Raw genomic sequence first — 14590 nt, forward strand, 5'->3', positions numbered from 1 at the left:
AAAATCATCATGATATCCTCTCCTTCCTCCTAAATGCAGGCTGACCAACATAAAAGCTACCCAAAAAAGCATGCAAACTCTCCGATCTCCTTCCTGTGACAGTGAAGCTCACTTATGCTACCATTGATGTTCACAGTGTCAACTACAGTATTTCTCTATGGGCCAATTTTGCATAACTTCTTGTGGTGGGCAGAGCTGGAGACTCCTTATCCTTGGTTTGTAGTTCTTCAGATGTGTCAGGTACTCCAGAACACCAAATCCCATGTTACCTTAAATTTCCCCAGTTAAAATATATCATTACTCACCTTTTTCCCCTCAGTACTATCACCACTGACATAGGACAGTTTTCGACGGACATAGAAGAGCATATCATCTTGCCGGGGGGCCCATTTCTCCATAAAATACGTTGAAAACATCCAAGTCCAGAACACAATACGGTCATCTTTGAAACACCCTAAGAGGCATTAAAAAAAGGAGAAATAAGAGTTGTGGAATTATCATGTCACATTTGATTGCGCTTAACATGACATCTGAAGTCTTTGCTACATATGGTGCAGTCGAGCCCAATGGCAGCAGAAATATTCCTGCACAGCTCAGAGTAAGTTTTTCTACTGTGTACAGCACAGCCACCATTCCACACAAACCCACAGCCCATCTTTGGCCATCATCAAACGAAACCACCTTCTGGCAACCAATCTGCCCCTGTGCAAAAGAAATGCAAATCAGGGCCCATGAGTACACCCTGGCTATGCCTGTGCCATGGAGAAGGACAGCACTGGTGCACTGAGCAACAGTACACCAAAGAAGCACTCAAGGAGTAATTTCAAAGGCATGCAGTGCCAATATATGCTCCAGCTAATGACATCAAGCCACCAGCTGCCAAAAGGTTTATTATATGCTCTCAAGGAGTATAGCCAATCCTTCAGAAACAAGCAGCTGATACCTTCCTTAAATCAATACACAGGAACAAAAACGTACCCGTGCAGGGGTGACTGTAGTTCACCCTTTCTCTGTCAAGGAACAAAACCCAGCTCTCCCTGAAGGAAATGAGGAATGTTGAAGTCCCAAATCCCAATTAAACAAGAAAAAGCAGGGGGAGAAGGGGAAAAATGAGAGGAGGAAGGTGCAACAAAGTTTTGTTCAAGGAGACAAATTACATCAGCATCAGCAATAGCAAGGCAGTTGGCTTCTCACCAGGAAAAGGAGGCACAGCAGAGGTGACATCACATTTTGAAAAACTCTTCAAAGCACTTAACTGTAAAAAACAGCAAAAGGTGCTGCATCTTCTGTGCCGTAATGCTCGCACGCTGTTAAAGACCACAATTTATACAGACAAGGAGAGAAGGCACTACTGTGCCTGGTGATAAAGGAGCTGAATTTCTCCACTGCTCCTCAGTCCTACTGGAGGCTCCTTGATGGAGTAATCGCATCCCCTCCCCGAAGCCCTGCTGAAAGATAACTGCGGCTGTTAGCCAGAGCCTAGCTGTTTTAAAACTTGTGAAGAGAGAAACACTAAAAAATAAATTACATTGCTGAGAAACAGCAAAAACCTGAAATGGGTGATGGATGGTAGTGTTACGTATAAAACAGCAAGACTGGCAGGGGTGTGTTTATGTACACACATGCAGCTGACAACCTGTCCTCCAGAATATCTATCTTTTACAGTGGTTTATTTCCCTAAAAGTTACAGATTGGCTGCCAGGTTGGTACACACGTTGCTCCCCAGCCCTCGGCTGCCATTCAGGTTGGTGTATTTCCCTCTCAGCAGTACACTGCACGCATGAAATAGTTCTGCAGAGAAGAATCGCGTGTAAGACAGAAGTGACATTTATTTACAACGATACCTGGATTAAGCTTTAGAAGATTTTTCCAGTCAATTGCCAAGAAAGCTGACACATACCATAACAAAGAACATGATTTTTCTTAGACACTGGTGGCTAACCTCAGAGCTTCATAAAGCAATCAATCAATCTTTTAATCCACAAGCATAACTCAGCACATTTTCCTACTTCATTGTGTGTGCAATATTTGGAAGAGAAATCTTTCTTCCAATCTTTAATTATTGTGGTGAGCAGGAGATTAGACTTTCAAATTTTTTAGCAGACAAATGGGTGATTGAAATCAGAATCTTAGGTCTCTCCAACTAAATCCAAAAGTAATACTGAAACAAAATGAAATTCCACTGATTGACCGTGCACAGAATACGTTAATCATCATCAAGTAGGGTGGTATTTGAAAATACGTATATAAATTGATTATATTTAAAAAAAATAATAATGAAAAGGCTGAGAGAGAACAGAAAAAGGCTAAGGCAGTTAGTTCCCAGTGCAGGTTAATTCCAGGCCATGCTGCAATTGCTTTATTTGCATGGCTGCTGTGAAGTCATTTCAATTACTTAAGGCGGCATAGAACATAATGTGCAATCGTGAATAAAATCTGCAATGCACTTAAGTACTATCCAGTTTTTCCAGCAGAGAAAGGGAATACGCACTGGAAAGCTCAGATATGGGATGCTGGGCACCTGCACCCCTCCTTGGGCACAGGTGAACAGGACTGTATGACAAACAGCTATATCTGAGAGCCTACCACAGAAGAGTGGATCCAAATGTGTTCAGACTATCAAAACCAGGCTGAGGAAGGACAGGGTTACCATTGGTCAATATATTTACAGATAAACACCAAGAAGAAAAAAAAAAAAAGGTTTAAGGATACATTGCCAACACAGGGACAAATGGCTCTAAACTACCCGCTAACACATATGTGGGCCGTAAATTTGAAGCAGATTCCTAAGCAATCAAGCCATGAAGTACCGGAGCAGCCCCCTCAACTGGAATAGTGATGGCAAAAATCCCTACAGCTGTAAAGATAGAGCTCAACTTGGTTAAGAAGGTTCATGTGTTACCAATGACAGTCGAGGATACCATGACCCAGTCCCGCCTCTATATTTAGCAAAAAGTAGAAAACAGGGCACGCATTCATTGTGATTCATTCATGGTCTCCAAGAAACTTATTAGATCTCATTGGCTTTGAGTACCTGAATTCCCAGCCTTAATTAAATGGAGATGGGGGAGAAAAGGGGACAGAGGATTGCCCCGAGTTCATCTGGAGTTCTAGGAAAATCAAAGGAAAAAGAAAAAAGAATCTACATTCTGTAAGAATCATCTCTGAAAATGTTCTAGTGTTCAGAAGTACACCACTTTGAGTTTACTTCATAAATGAGGAAACAAAATAACCCTAGCCAAGCCACTGATAAATTTATATAAGAATGTTTTTCTATCAGGGGGGAAATATTTTTCCATTATAAAGCAAAATCATCAAGCTATCTAAACCCAGCATTATAAACAAGGGTTAAACAACTTCTAAATTCTGGCAGTACCTGCGAAAATCTGAGAAGCTGTCACATGAGCTGCTTACACCACCAGATACGTTTTACGCAATAAAGCACAGGAGTTAATATGCTCTTCTGAACAATTTACGGGTGGTTATAACAGAGCATTAATACATGCAGGCGAACGGCAGAACCAGGTAAGGTACCAGGACTTTGTGCGTGCTTTTATGCTTTCTGGAGAATGCAGGACAAACTGATTCAATGTTTAACATCAGTCTAAACAGAAAACCAGGGGACAGAAGTGCTGTGGCAGTGAAGCTACTGCAGCACTGCAGCATAATGCAGGGGAAAAGAACCCTGAAAACCTTTATGGCAATGTTGGAAGGCTGTCAATTCAAAACCCTACCTGCAACAGATTAGATGTAAAATCGTCCTCCAAGCTTCAGGGATACTGGCAGACACTGCTGCAATTAAAACCAGCCTGAGGATGTTCTAACTGTTCTGACTGCAGTGGTAAAGGACTTTTCTTGAAGCCAAAAAGAGCCAAATCACTGCAACACAGCTGTTTTTATTAAATTTTAGTGGAAGCAGGAAGGATGGGGAACAGCACACAGAAGAATTAGCCTTTAAAATCTACTATTAAATAGCATTAACTTGGAATGGAGACAAGAAAATTTGTAATTGTAATCCATACTTCTTAAAACTTGAGAGAGGGGAAAAAATCTATCACTGTTTAAAGCCAGAAACTGTCAGATCCAATATGTCCCCTCAAGCTTGCCTTCAACGATTGCATCCCCAAAAAGCACGCTGTACCCTTACAGTTATTATGTTGGTGGTTTACAGCATCTCACTGGAAGCCTTCCAGCTTTGCCGAGAAGAAAATTGGAAACTGCTTTTAGAATTGTTTTGGGGGATGGTTTTGAAACTGTCAGGCTGACAGCCCAGCAGACAAAATTACTCTTTTCCATAGACCGAAGAGAGCACAAAGTCTCAATCTCTCAGCCTTTGCCGCAGCACCTTGTTGCGGGACCTCAGCTGCACTTGAGATGGTACGGCTTAGAGAGCAGCTCTGTCCCCATCACACACCACCCATGGAAGAACTGGATGGACCCAGCTCGCGGTTGGATTGCTGATGACCTTAACCCACTTGCTATTATACCCGATACTGCTTCTATCCACCTGGCGAGGACTGAGATCAAAAACAGATGCCAATTTTTCATTGGCCAGACAATCATGAGTTGGCAGCAGCTTTCTATCACGTTGGTCCATTGCTGTTTGCACAACACCCAGAAGACGTGCGTGCACGCACATACGCTACCATTAAGTTGGACGGCACTTAATAAAACACCTAGCACTTAGAAGCCCTTGAAGCTTTGAATTCAGTATTTGGGCAGACCTTTTAAAATGCTAACCGTTTGATTTTTGTCAGAGGAGAATCTGAGCCTTCTGCAACACCAGAATTAGATGATATTTGCAAAGGAATTGAATTCCATCTATAGTTGAGAGCATGCAGCAAGACAGCTTCCTGAAAACACTCCTCCCCCAGCAAATTCTGCTTCTAAATGAATAAAATGGTATTAAGAGTTCAGACTATAAATCTTAATACACTAGAAGTTGATTATATAATTATGAGACCTTTGTCATGAATAAATCCTAATTACAACAATTTACTGTAATGATTCATTTACATGGATTTTATCCTCATTAGAGGCAAGATTTATGCCAGCTGCTATGTAATAAGTGTCTTTCTTTTTACCTATTAGACTTTTATATTGAGCATTCACTTCAGGGAACTGACTCCAGATCCACATAAGAAGTTGTGATTTTTTTATTTTTTTTTTAAATTAATGCTTTCCAAAAAATCAGTGGATAAAGAGGAGTGTCAGCATATTATTTTGCTTCAAAGGAATAGAAGAAAAGATTTCCCATTTGGTGGATAATCATTTTTTCAGCATGTACCACTCGGAGCTTAGAGGAACAATAATTTCAGACAGTGTTTCTGCCTATGCTTTTTTTTTTCCCCCTATTCCTCTAGCCTGCCATGAGCTACTCTTAACTGTGAAACATCATAAAACTCATTTCATCCAATTCTGCCACAGTGCTATCATCTGTAAAATGGGCATCCTTAGATGTTTAGGGGTTAATTAAATGCTTATGAAGATTTTTACACCCACAGCATGGAAAGCAAACTAGACTTCTAAGTGATTCACACTATATTTAACTTTTGTTTTGAGTTTAGCCAAGTATTTCTTCAAGGACAATATGAGAAGTGCATCACATAGATTAAAGCTACCTTTGATACTATAAAGTTATAATTATGACTACATAAAATCAGAATGGATGTTCCCTGTCCAGTGATAGTTGCCAGCTAGCCAGATCATTAGAAATCTAAAGTTCAGTCTTCTTCCCACGCCTGCATAAAAGGACATCATTTAATCCCTTCAGTTTGACCTTATACAAACGCAGGACTTCACCAAACTTTCAGAAGTTCACTGGCAAATGATTCAAGAGCAGGCAACACAGAGGGAACGTGTCACCAAAGGAGAGGCCCCCAGAGCACATCCTTGCAGCACATTCCTCTCTGAAATACCAGGGTAGGAAAGGAGCACCACCACTGATGCCAGCTGTAGTGACATAGCACAGTGAGAAGTTTGCTTTTGCAAGCATGCAAGTCCTAAATCTGTCAGAAAAGACAACAGACTTTCAACATAAGTTTTTTCTGGCAGAACTCTAGCTAGAAAAGGAAGGCATCATGGTGACAGCAGTGACAGGGACAAGACAGATGCCGCAGATTAAATGTCCTGCTCTGCCACTGACACAACCCTCCTCTTTTCCTCACCTTAAAATGGAGGGTAACTGTTCTCCTACCCCATCATGTATCGCATGCACACAGCCATTAACGTAATATGAAGAGGATAAGCAGAATATAATTAGAGATGAGAGAATAATTTTATAACAAATACAGCACACACTTCTCTGTAACAGACAGTAATTAACAAGGAGGATGGAGAGAAGCTCATTTGAAGCTGAATGAAGAAGAACAGCCTAAAGCAAACAGAAATGTTGCTGCTCTTCCCTTTCTTTCTGTGGGCATTTTAAGAATATAACCTCTATTGTGCTTTCAAACTTGCACACACATATTAGGCTTTTTAAAAGCAATATAATTGATTTCAACCTTGGCTTCATAGCATATCTACAGGGGAGTTGACAAAATTTGAGCTTCAAGCATTGAGTCATCAACGTTAAAAGGCTGAGAAAAACATGAGGTCAATTACTCTTACAGCTGCTGTGCTGTATTTATTCATTTGCCAGTAGTTGATATCACCGCCCATATTTATTACCTTTTCTAAGCACAACTAAACTGTAGACATCACTGAGGTCCCCAGAATCAATACGCAGTTTCAGTACACACCTTAAATTTAAAGCCTGTTCTCACCAGATAATTGATTCAAAGGACCAAAATAACATGAGCCAGAAGCTCACACTTGGATCAAACAACTGTGGTCCTCTGCATGGAGAGGGAAAGATAAAACACATTTCTATGTTTAGGAATAGACTATATAAAGTCTTCCATGAAGGCCTGTGAACAATTCCATGAAATAACAGGTCCAAAACACTCGAGATTCAGAGAAACTGAGTTAATTTTCAACTGATGACTTCTACTTCCTGAAACACAGAAATGACTCAGAGCTAAGTCGTGCTTCAGCCTTACGCTGCACTAAACAATAGCACATAAAATTTAATTCTGTTCTAAAGATCACAGTACCCTACCCAGTAATAGTTTCCCTCCTATACCACAGAACTTTAACTTTGAAACTCTATATAAAAGTCAAGCCATAGCTCTAGCAGTGCAACCTCACGGTCCACACTTGTCAAGTACCTGTCAATCACATCACATACCTATCCTCTACTTGCAAAATGATTATCACTCTCGAAAAAAAGAAGGAAAATGCCATAATGTAAAAACTTTTGATTCTGAGGACTGAAGTATAACCTTCAAGTATATTTATATCAAGTATATATATTAATTATATCAAGATACATACATATACATATATATCTATCTCAAGTATATTCACTAGCGATGGCTCTCCACTGCCCCATGCTCCTCCTGACCCCTCAGACTGTCCCTAACGCTAATACAATTCATTTTCATTTGTATAATTACATACAGACTTTGCCTAGATTACAAAGTTTTCTCTTTTATCCAAAGAGGCTATACAATCAAGGTCAAGGCTGATGTGTCAAGGGACATCTGTCGCAGAGGTGTCTTTTAGGAGGTGCAGAATCCCTGCACGATAACCATACCTCTACCTAGTCGCTTTCTCTTTCACTGGATGGGATAGATTTGTGCCATAAATGTTAAGACAGAAGGCTTTGGTTTCAATATAGCACAATTTCCAAATATCTAATCAGCAGACACCTCAGAGTTTATCTTGTCACCACGATTTACTGCCGTCAACATAGCATACATGTCAATTACAACCAGTTTCCTGTCTCCCTGGAAAATATTAAATAGTTCGTTTATACTGCAGCATCACTTTGGGTATCATAAACAACCTTCTCCTTTCTGCCTAGGAGAGAAAATAATTCATGCAAATTAAACCTTCCCAATGCCTTCCAAAGTTGTCAGGAGCGCATATTACTCCCAACTAAGAATCATCCACAAATAACTATGATGCCACAAAATGTACCTTATCAAAATATCGAATAGAATGGAGATAGATGAGACTCGGACAACAAAATTTACATCCATCTATTATTTAGTTAAAAGTTCCTTCTTTTGTGAAGGGCTGGCAGAAAATAGTACAAGGTGTATTATACACAGAAGACGTTTCTGATATTGACTGTGTTTGCTTGCATTCCAACAGCAAGGAAAGACAAGGATAACAGTTTCCAGAGAAATAATCTCTCCCAAGAATTACACATATTTTGCCCTAAAATTTAGAGAAACAACCTCCCCATAAGAAAAAAAAAAGAATTAGTTTCCTTCCTTTTCCTAATTTATTTTCTTAGGGAAAGTTCCACCATCATCATGTTTCTGGAAAGGGTCTAGAGAAACCTGCTTTTTAATAGCTATAAATTGAAGGCCAAATCCTGAGTTCACTGAAATTGGCCACTAAGCTTGTAAGGGTGCAAACTTGATCAGTTCTCAGTGCTCTAATGCTACTAATTACCCCCGATTGTAAAAAGGAACAGTTAACATTATATATATCAACAATCAGCAGATATTCTACACTTTTTGGCAAGAAACACTTACTGAAATTAGGCTTCAAAGTGGTACTTTTGGAGCTTTTCAGGTCAAATATTACACTGATGAATTTAGCAGCAGAGACAGGATATAAATATTGAAGTTACATGATGAAGAGTGATTACTTTATGGATAAGGACCTACAGGTCCCATTAAATCACTTGAAGATGACAGTGACCAACTTCTCTTGCATTACAAAATATTCTCAAGAAATTCAAATGTTTCAAGACAAATATCATGTAATATTGCACTCCTTCCACTGAAATCAAAGATACTGTTTTTTCATACTAGCATTAAAAAGTGTTTGCCCTCTTGCCAGCAGTGTAAAAATAGTATCTGTTACCATAATCAATAACATAAACCACCAGCTCTCCATGTGGGGCATTTGCTTAGTGAGGACCAAAAATACTTGACAACGAAGCCGGGGAGGGCAGGGTGGAGGTATCTGAAACCTGAAGAGATCATAGGGAAATACTGTTAAGGAAACATGGGAAGGATAAAAGATGAGAACTGCCATTCCAGCTCATGCCTGAAGACCACGGAGCGCCACATCTTGTTTCTAACAGGGACCGGGAGCCTCAGAAAGAGTGAGAATCATTTCACAACAGGTAGGTACGGGATAACCACCTGCATACCCAAGTCTCACCCGAAAACTTAGCAGCTGGAGCTTGTGCTGCACCTTAAAACATGGAGATTTTTGTCCTTTCTAGAACCTTGGAATTACCCTAATTTTCCTCAGTAACTTGGGTAAAATTATAATCTTATGAATATAGAAATTCCTCTCAAACTCAGGAGGTTCTCAAACTGGATTAATTTTGATATAAAAGAGCAATGTAGTTTTGGGGTTGGGTTTTTTGGGGGGGATACTGGTGGTATTTTATTGTGGTTTGGGGTTTTTGTTTCATTTTGGTTTTTTGTTTGTTTGTTTTAAATATTTCATAACATGCAGAACTAATTTTGATGAGGGGAATAATAGAAAAAGCGGTATGGATCATGTCAAAACTTAACTTTGCCACTTCTGGAAAAAACACATTGGAAACACAGTCAGCTAGCGCATTCCTAGAGGAAAGTAAAAATTCCTCTTGCAGCTTACAGGAAACTAGTGTATTCCATAGGAATAGATTAGCAATACTAGCTCCTGGTTACTATTAGCAGGTGATAAACATATACTTTCCAGGGCAATGACCATGGACAAACACAACAAATTTTATTGTACAGCCAAAATATTCTCCAGTTGGTTTTGCTACAGATAGTCATTTCCCTATTGACACAAGCAAGTCCAGTCCAAGCACATACTAGGTTTCTGAAAGACAACAAAACGCATTTATCACAGGAAATGCTAATATTTTAAAAACACATCTAACTTAGAAATACAGATCCCATTTCCAAGCAACTGCAAGCACGTCAAGCGTAAGTTTCATGGAAAGTCAAAGGACTTGGGTTTCTAAGTGCCACTTTATTATGTGACATTGTTATTAATATTGTACACACTTCCCTCTACTCTAGCCCCTGGCTTTGTTTCAAAATTCCTATTGTATGTCTCCTTTTCCCTGAGAATACACACAACAAATAGAATAAAATCAGGTTATCAAAGCAGCTAAGAGACAGTAGATAATTGCATAGAATCTTTTAAAACCTGAATATATTCATGCATGGAATCTGGAATTTAATACTTTCTCCCCTTCCAAAGCCCTGAATTTCTCCATAAAATATGATTTATTTTAAGCTTTTTTCCATAAAAAGAAATTAACAGATTTTTTTCTTTTTAAAAATGCAAACAAAAGCATCTGGGATGAAAATGAAGGACTAAATCAAGAGAAGGGAAAGGTTACTGGAAATGCTAACAGATCTACTGAGCCAAGACAAAGCCTACCAGACATCATGCCAGATTTCGCAAGCTGCCATCGTTACCAGAATTGGCGTAAATTCTAGCCCTGTTCTAGTAACTACGTACTTAAAATATATGTCACTTAAGAACACAAGATAACAACATACAATTATTACCAATATAGCAAAAAAATAACCTTTTGAATGTATTACATTTAATGCACGTCCCCTGGCTACAAAACAGGAATTTCAAATGGACTGTGATTTGTTGCAAGTGCACACAGAGACTGTGAGTGATGAATGAATGGTAAATCCTACATCGCAAGCTCAAACTATAGTTAAGAAGTCTTGAATGTTTTAGAAAATGTAATGCAAGAGACACGCATGAAATAGCTCTTTCAGTAAACAGGAGTATTTCTTTTAAAAAAAGCACTCGCAGATAGCAAGCAGTAAAAGAGAGAGAGAGATATAAACATCCAGGTAGAATAGGATTATGTCTTACAAATCCTTACACCCATACAGTTTAGGAGGAAAAAAAAAAAATAAAGTTAGTTTTGAAGCAAACAGCTAACTGAAGGTCGCAGTTATAATTTTGCTTTCCAATGCTAACAAAGGACCACACCAATCTACTTTCAGATGCTAACCTTCAAATCTTACTTTCTCATTAAAACCAACCATGCAGAAGGGAAGAAGCAAGAGCACTTCAAAGCAATAGGAGGCACAAAAGAGGGCTGCCATCATGGCCAGGACCCCACTGCTCACCGACGCTTTGCTTTGGCTTCTGTTGCAGGCTATTTTGGCCACCCTGGGAAGCTGCCCAGTTTTCCTCTCAGGAAAACAGAGTAAGGGATGCTTTCTCTTGTGGTCTACTTTGCTTCTGTAAGTTGTAAAAACACATACAGGTGGTTTTTTGATTTTGTTTTTCCTTTTCAAGTTTTTGTACTTCCTGAGCAGTCTCTGAATTCTCCACTAGTATAACAATACATACAATGAAAGCTATGCTTACTAAAAAAAAAAAAAAAACAAAACCAAGATGAAACCGAAACGTGCCCCATCCCTACCTACTTTAGTCCCATTCTGTAAGCTTTAAGATACTATTTCAAGGTCTTATCCATCTCTTTCTACTTGACACTTGCATAGGCGTCCGTAACTGCAGAATATGCCATGGTAAGGCACGCGTACGTGGGGAAGCTTGCATGCTCTGCCACTGGCTGCTGGGACCTGCTAATGCTGTTTCACATTCGCAGCATAACAGTGATACCAGAATTACGTGCCAGCTCTTCACAATCTCAATACCTTAAAATTCCTTACACTGAGGCTGCAAATGATACAAAAGGATATTCTTCCAGACTTTTTTTTTTCTTTCCCTTTTTCTTTTTAGCCTTCTAGCTGTGAGTCTGGGCCAGAACAAAATTCCTTTTCCAAACTTAGCATGCATAACTGCTCTGGTATCTAAACCCTATTGAGATTTTATTGAAGAGTGCTTGCATGTTACCTGGGCTAACTTTGAGGAAATAAATGAAGCAGAGTATGAATAAAGTAAAAAATGCGGTGACATCAACAAGCAGAGAACTGAGAGGGGAGAGCCCTCAACAGAAGGCAGTTTGCCAAGCAGCCAACGTAGACTACACGGTGCACCTATAAGTCGCCCTAGAGCCAGTGTAACTTATCGTCAGTGAAAGAAGCAAGATAGGATACAACAGAAACTATAGAAAGGAAGGGGAACACAATTCAACTTACATCTTCTAACCTAATTTTGTTGTTATTCTTCCCATAAAGCCCAGACTTATAGCACCATCATAAAGTAAAAACTGTATTCATCATATTTGTACCACCTAAGACCATGGACCAAACCACAGATGTTCCTGCATGTTTTGGGGAAAATATCGAATTTACCATCAGGCTTTAAATGCCATTTTGACACAAATACTTCTTGCCACGTGCAAGGAATGCATTTATTGATTCAATTGTTCTTAGCCAAACACCACTAAGATTCAGAATATCTGAAAGATCAGAGCAAGAAAAAAAAAAATAAGGGGAGGAATTTAGTATTAAATACCATAAATACATAACAATTACCCTACAGTCTTTTGACGTAACTTAGAAATGCCAGGCATTCCCCTGAAAGGCATATGCTGAGCAGACAAGATAAATGAAGTATTTCTGGTTTTACTAACGAGGATCCCAAACTTTCTTGCTCCTGGTGAAACGAGGACTTCATTCCATTAGAAAATACACCTAGGCAAATGCAGCTGAGTGAGTGGCTGGGGTTTTGGGCAGGTAAGGCAGTTAATTGGAAGAAAGAAAGGCAGTATGACAGAGTAGGGATAAACTACTTCCGACTTGCTAAAGGGAAAAGAGGAGGAAAAATGAGTTACTGCTGAGACCCAGCACTTGTGCTTCACAAATTAAAAACCTCAATTCTTATCTGCTCTCCCATCCAGTTTTCTTTTGTGTAGGAAATCTGACATCTTGATACCTTTGACATGTGCGTTTCTTTCTGCAGGAAAAAAACTGAGCTTTCTTCACAGTGTATCAGTTGTCAAGCTGACTAACAGTCTCATCACTGCCACATCATTATTGTTGTCCTGTTTAAGCACTAAAAGCATTTGTCAGAAATTTTCTGTCAAATTAAAATATGGAAAATAAAATAGCAGAAACCATTGTAAAAGATGATTCCCAGCTGGAGAAAGAAAAATAAAAATAAATCACAAGTTAATTACGAAATTATCTCTCCTCCAAATATTAACATGGATGATTGTTATAGCTAGAATAAAGAAAAAGTGTTATTCCTAAACCTGATGTGTCAGGGTGATAGATTGCAGGAGGAAGACACTTCCATATGTTAGAGTTTTGTACAGTTAGATAAATCTCTTGACTAAAATGTGTAACTAAGAAAGGAGGAAGAAAAACACTGCGTTCCTCTAGCACAGTACTTACTGAAAATAGCCTAGTGCACTGTTTGGATCACAGATTTTCTCCCGGGATGAACTAAAGTTGAAATCCTGAACACTAGCACAAGCATCACGGGGATAGGAGGGAACTATGAAAATATCACCTTTCCACCACGGATGAGCACAAGGCAACTCCAAATAAACATACACAATTTCTGCTGGAAAAAATTCAAAGGTTGTCATTTGTGGCTAATGGTTCCTTTTTCCACTGTAAATTACTGCCCTTGGAATGGGGACAGCAGAACAGGTGCTGAATTTGCACCTCAACAGCTGTAGTTCAGAGTATTAACGTACTAACATTGATTTTTTTTTTCCAGTCTGCCAGGCTGTGAGCACTTGAGGAACAGACCCCATGACCATTCTGCAACCTCTGCTATGGAGGCAATCATCTCCAGCAGACAGCGGGGTGGACACAGCTGGGGCAGGCAGCCTCTCAAATCCTCTCAGCATGAGTCTGCTGATCATCTACCACACGTCTTTTCACATTAATTTCAGGTATTTGTTCTCTAGAAGCCTGAGCCAGTAATCTCACAGATAAGTCATGCTTACAGGGGAGAACTGCCTTCTAGAGCTCACAGAAAAGACAGCAAATTAAAGGCACTAAGCTAATAAAATAATTAGACTCAATATTATCCCAGCAAGAAAAACTGAGATCTCTAGCTTAATACTTATCCAGAAAACAGCTGTAGATGAGTCAGCAAATCCATAAAAGGGTGTGTAACCTGGCTGCGGTCAAGCAAGTATTGATTTCAAGGAAATCCATGCCTACACTGTGCTATAGAGCCATGTAGTTACAAATTCAGGAAGTCATCCCACAGCATCAGTGGCCTCTTACCAAGCCTGTGGCTTGATAACAATCAAATTATCTGGAGAGAATTAAAATGGGAAGAAGTTGTCTCCTCTCTCCTAACAAGAGAAAGCAGTCAGCCTCCCTTCCTCCACTTGAATCTGGGAAGATAAGCTCTCTTCCTCTTTTTCATTAGCTACAGAGACTAAAGAATCTCATGGAGGTAAACAGAAAGGACATCAGCAGAAAGTACTGCTGTAGAGAAGCAGATACTGAAGAACTCAAAGGGTTTTCTTATGTTGCTTCACCCAGCAGCAATAAGACTAAGTGTATGAAAAAGTAGAAACTGCCTAATCAAGAAAGTGTATCAGCTGTCTTTTCAGTGTCCCCCCACCTCTTCCTCTTTGAGATCAGATTCTTTTACTCATCCTCTAAACATCCCA

At 39.5% G+C, this 14590-nt stretch overlaps 1 protein-coding gene across 2 annotated transcripts in view; it reads right to left on the bottom strand.

Annotated features, from left to right (window-relative positions):
* Window positions 1-14590, bottom strand: part of KIAA0930 (KIAA0930 ortholog) — an 88221-nt gene that overhangs the window by 43991 nt on the left and 29640 nt on the right. For both annotated transcript variants that reach the window (XM_063354994.1, XM_063354986.1), the window contains exon 2: window positions 306-454. In XM_063354994.1, coding sequence (XP_063211064.1) covers window positions 306-454 — 149 coding nt within the window. The remainder of the gene's footprint in view (window positions 1-305; window positions 455-14590) is intronic.

Source organism: Chroicocephalus ridibundus, chromosome 1 (assembly GCF_963924245.1).
Source record: "Chroicocephalus ridibundus chromosome 1, bChrRid1.1, whole genome shotgun sequence".
Taxonomy (NCBI): domain Eukaryota; kingdom Metazoa; phylum Chordata; class Aves; order Charadriiformes; family Laridae; genus Chroicocephalus; species Chroicocephalus ridibundus.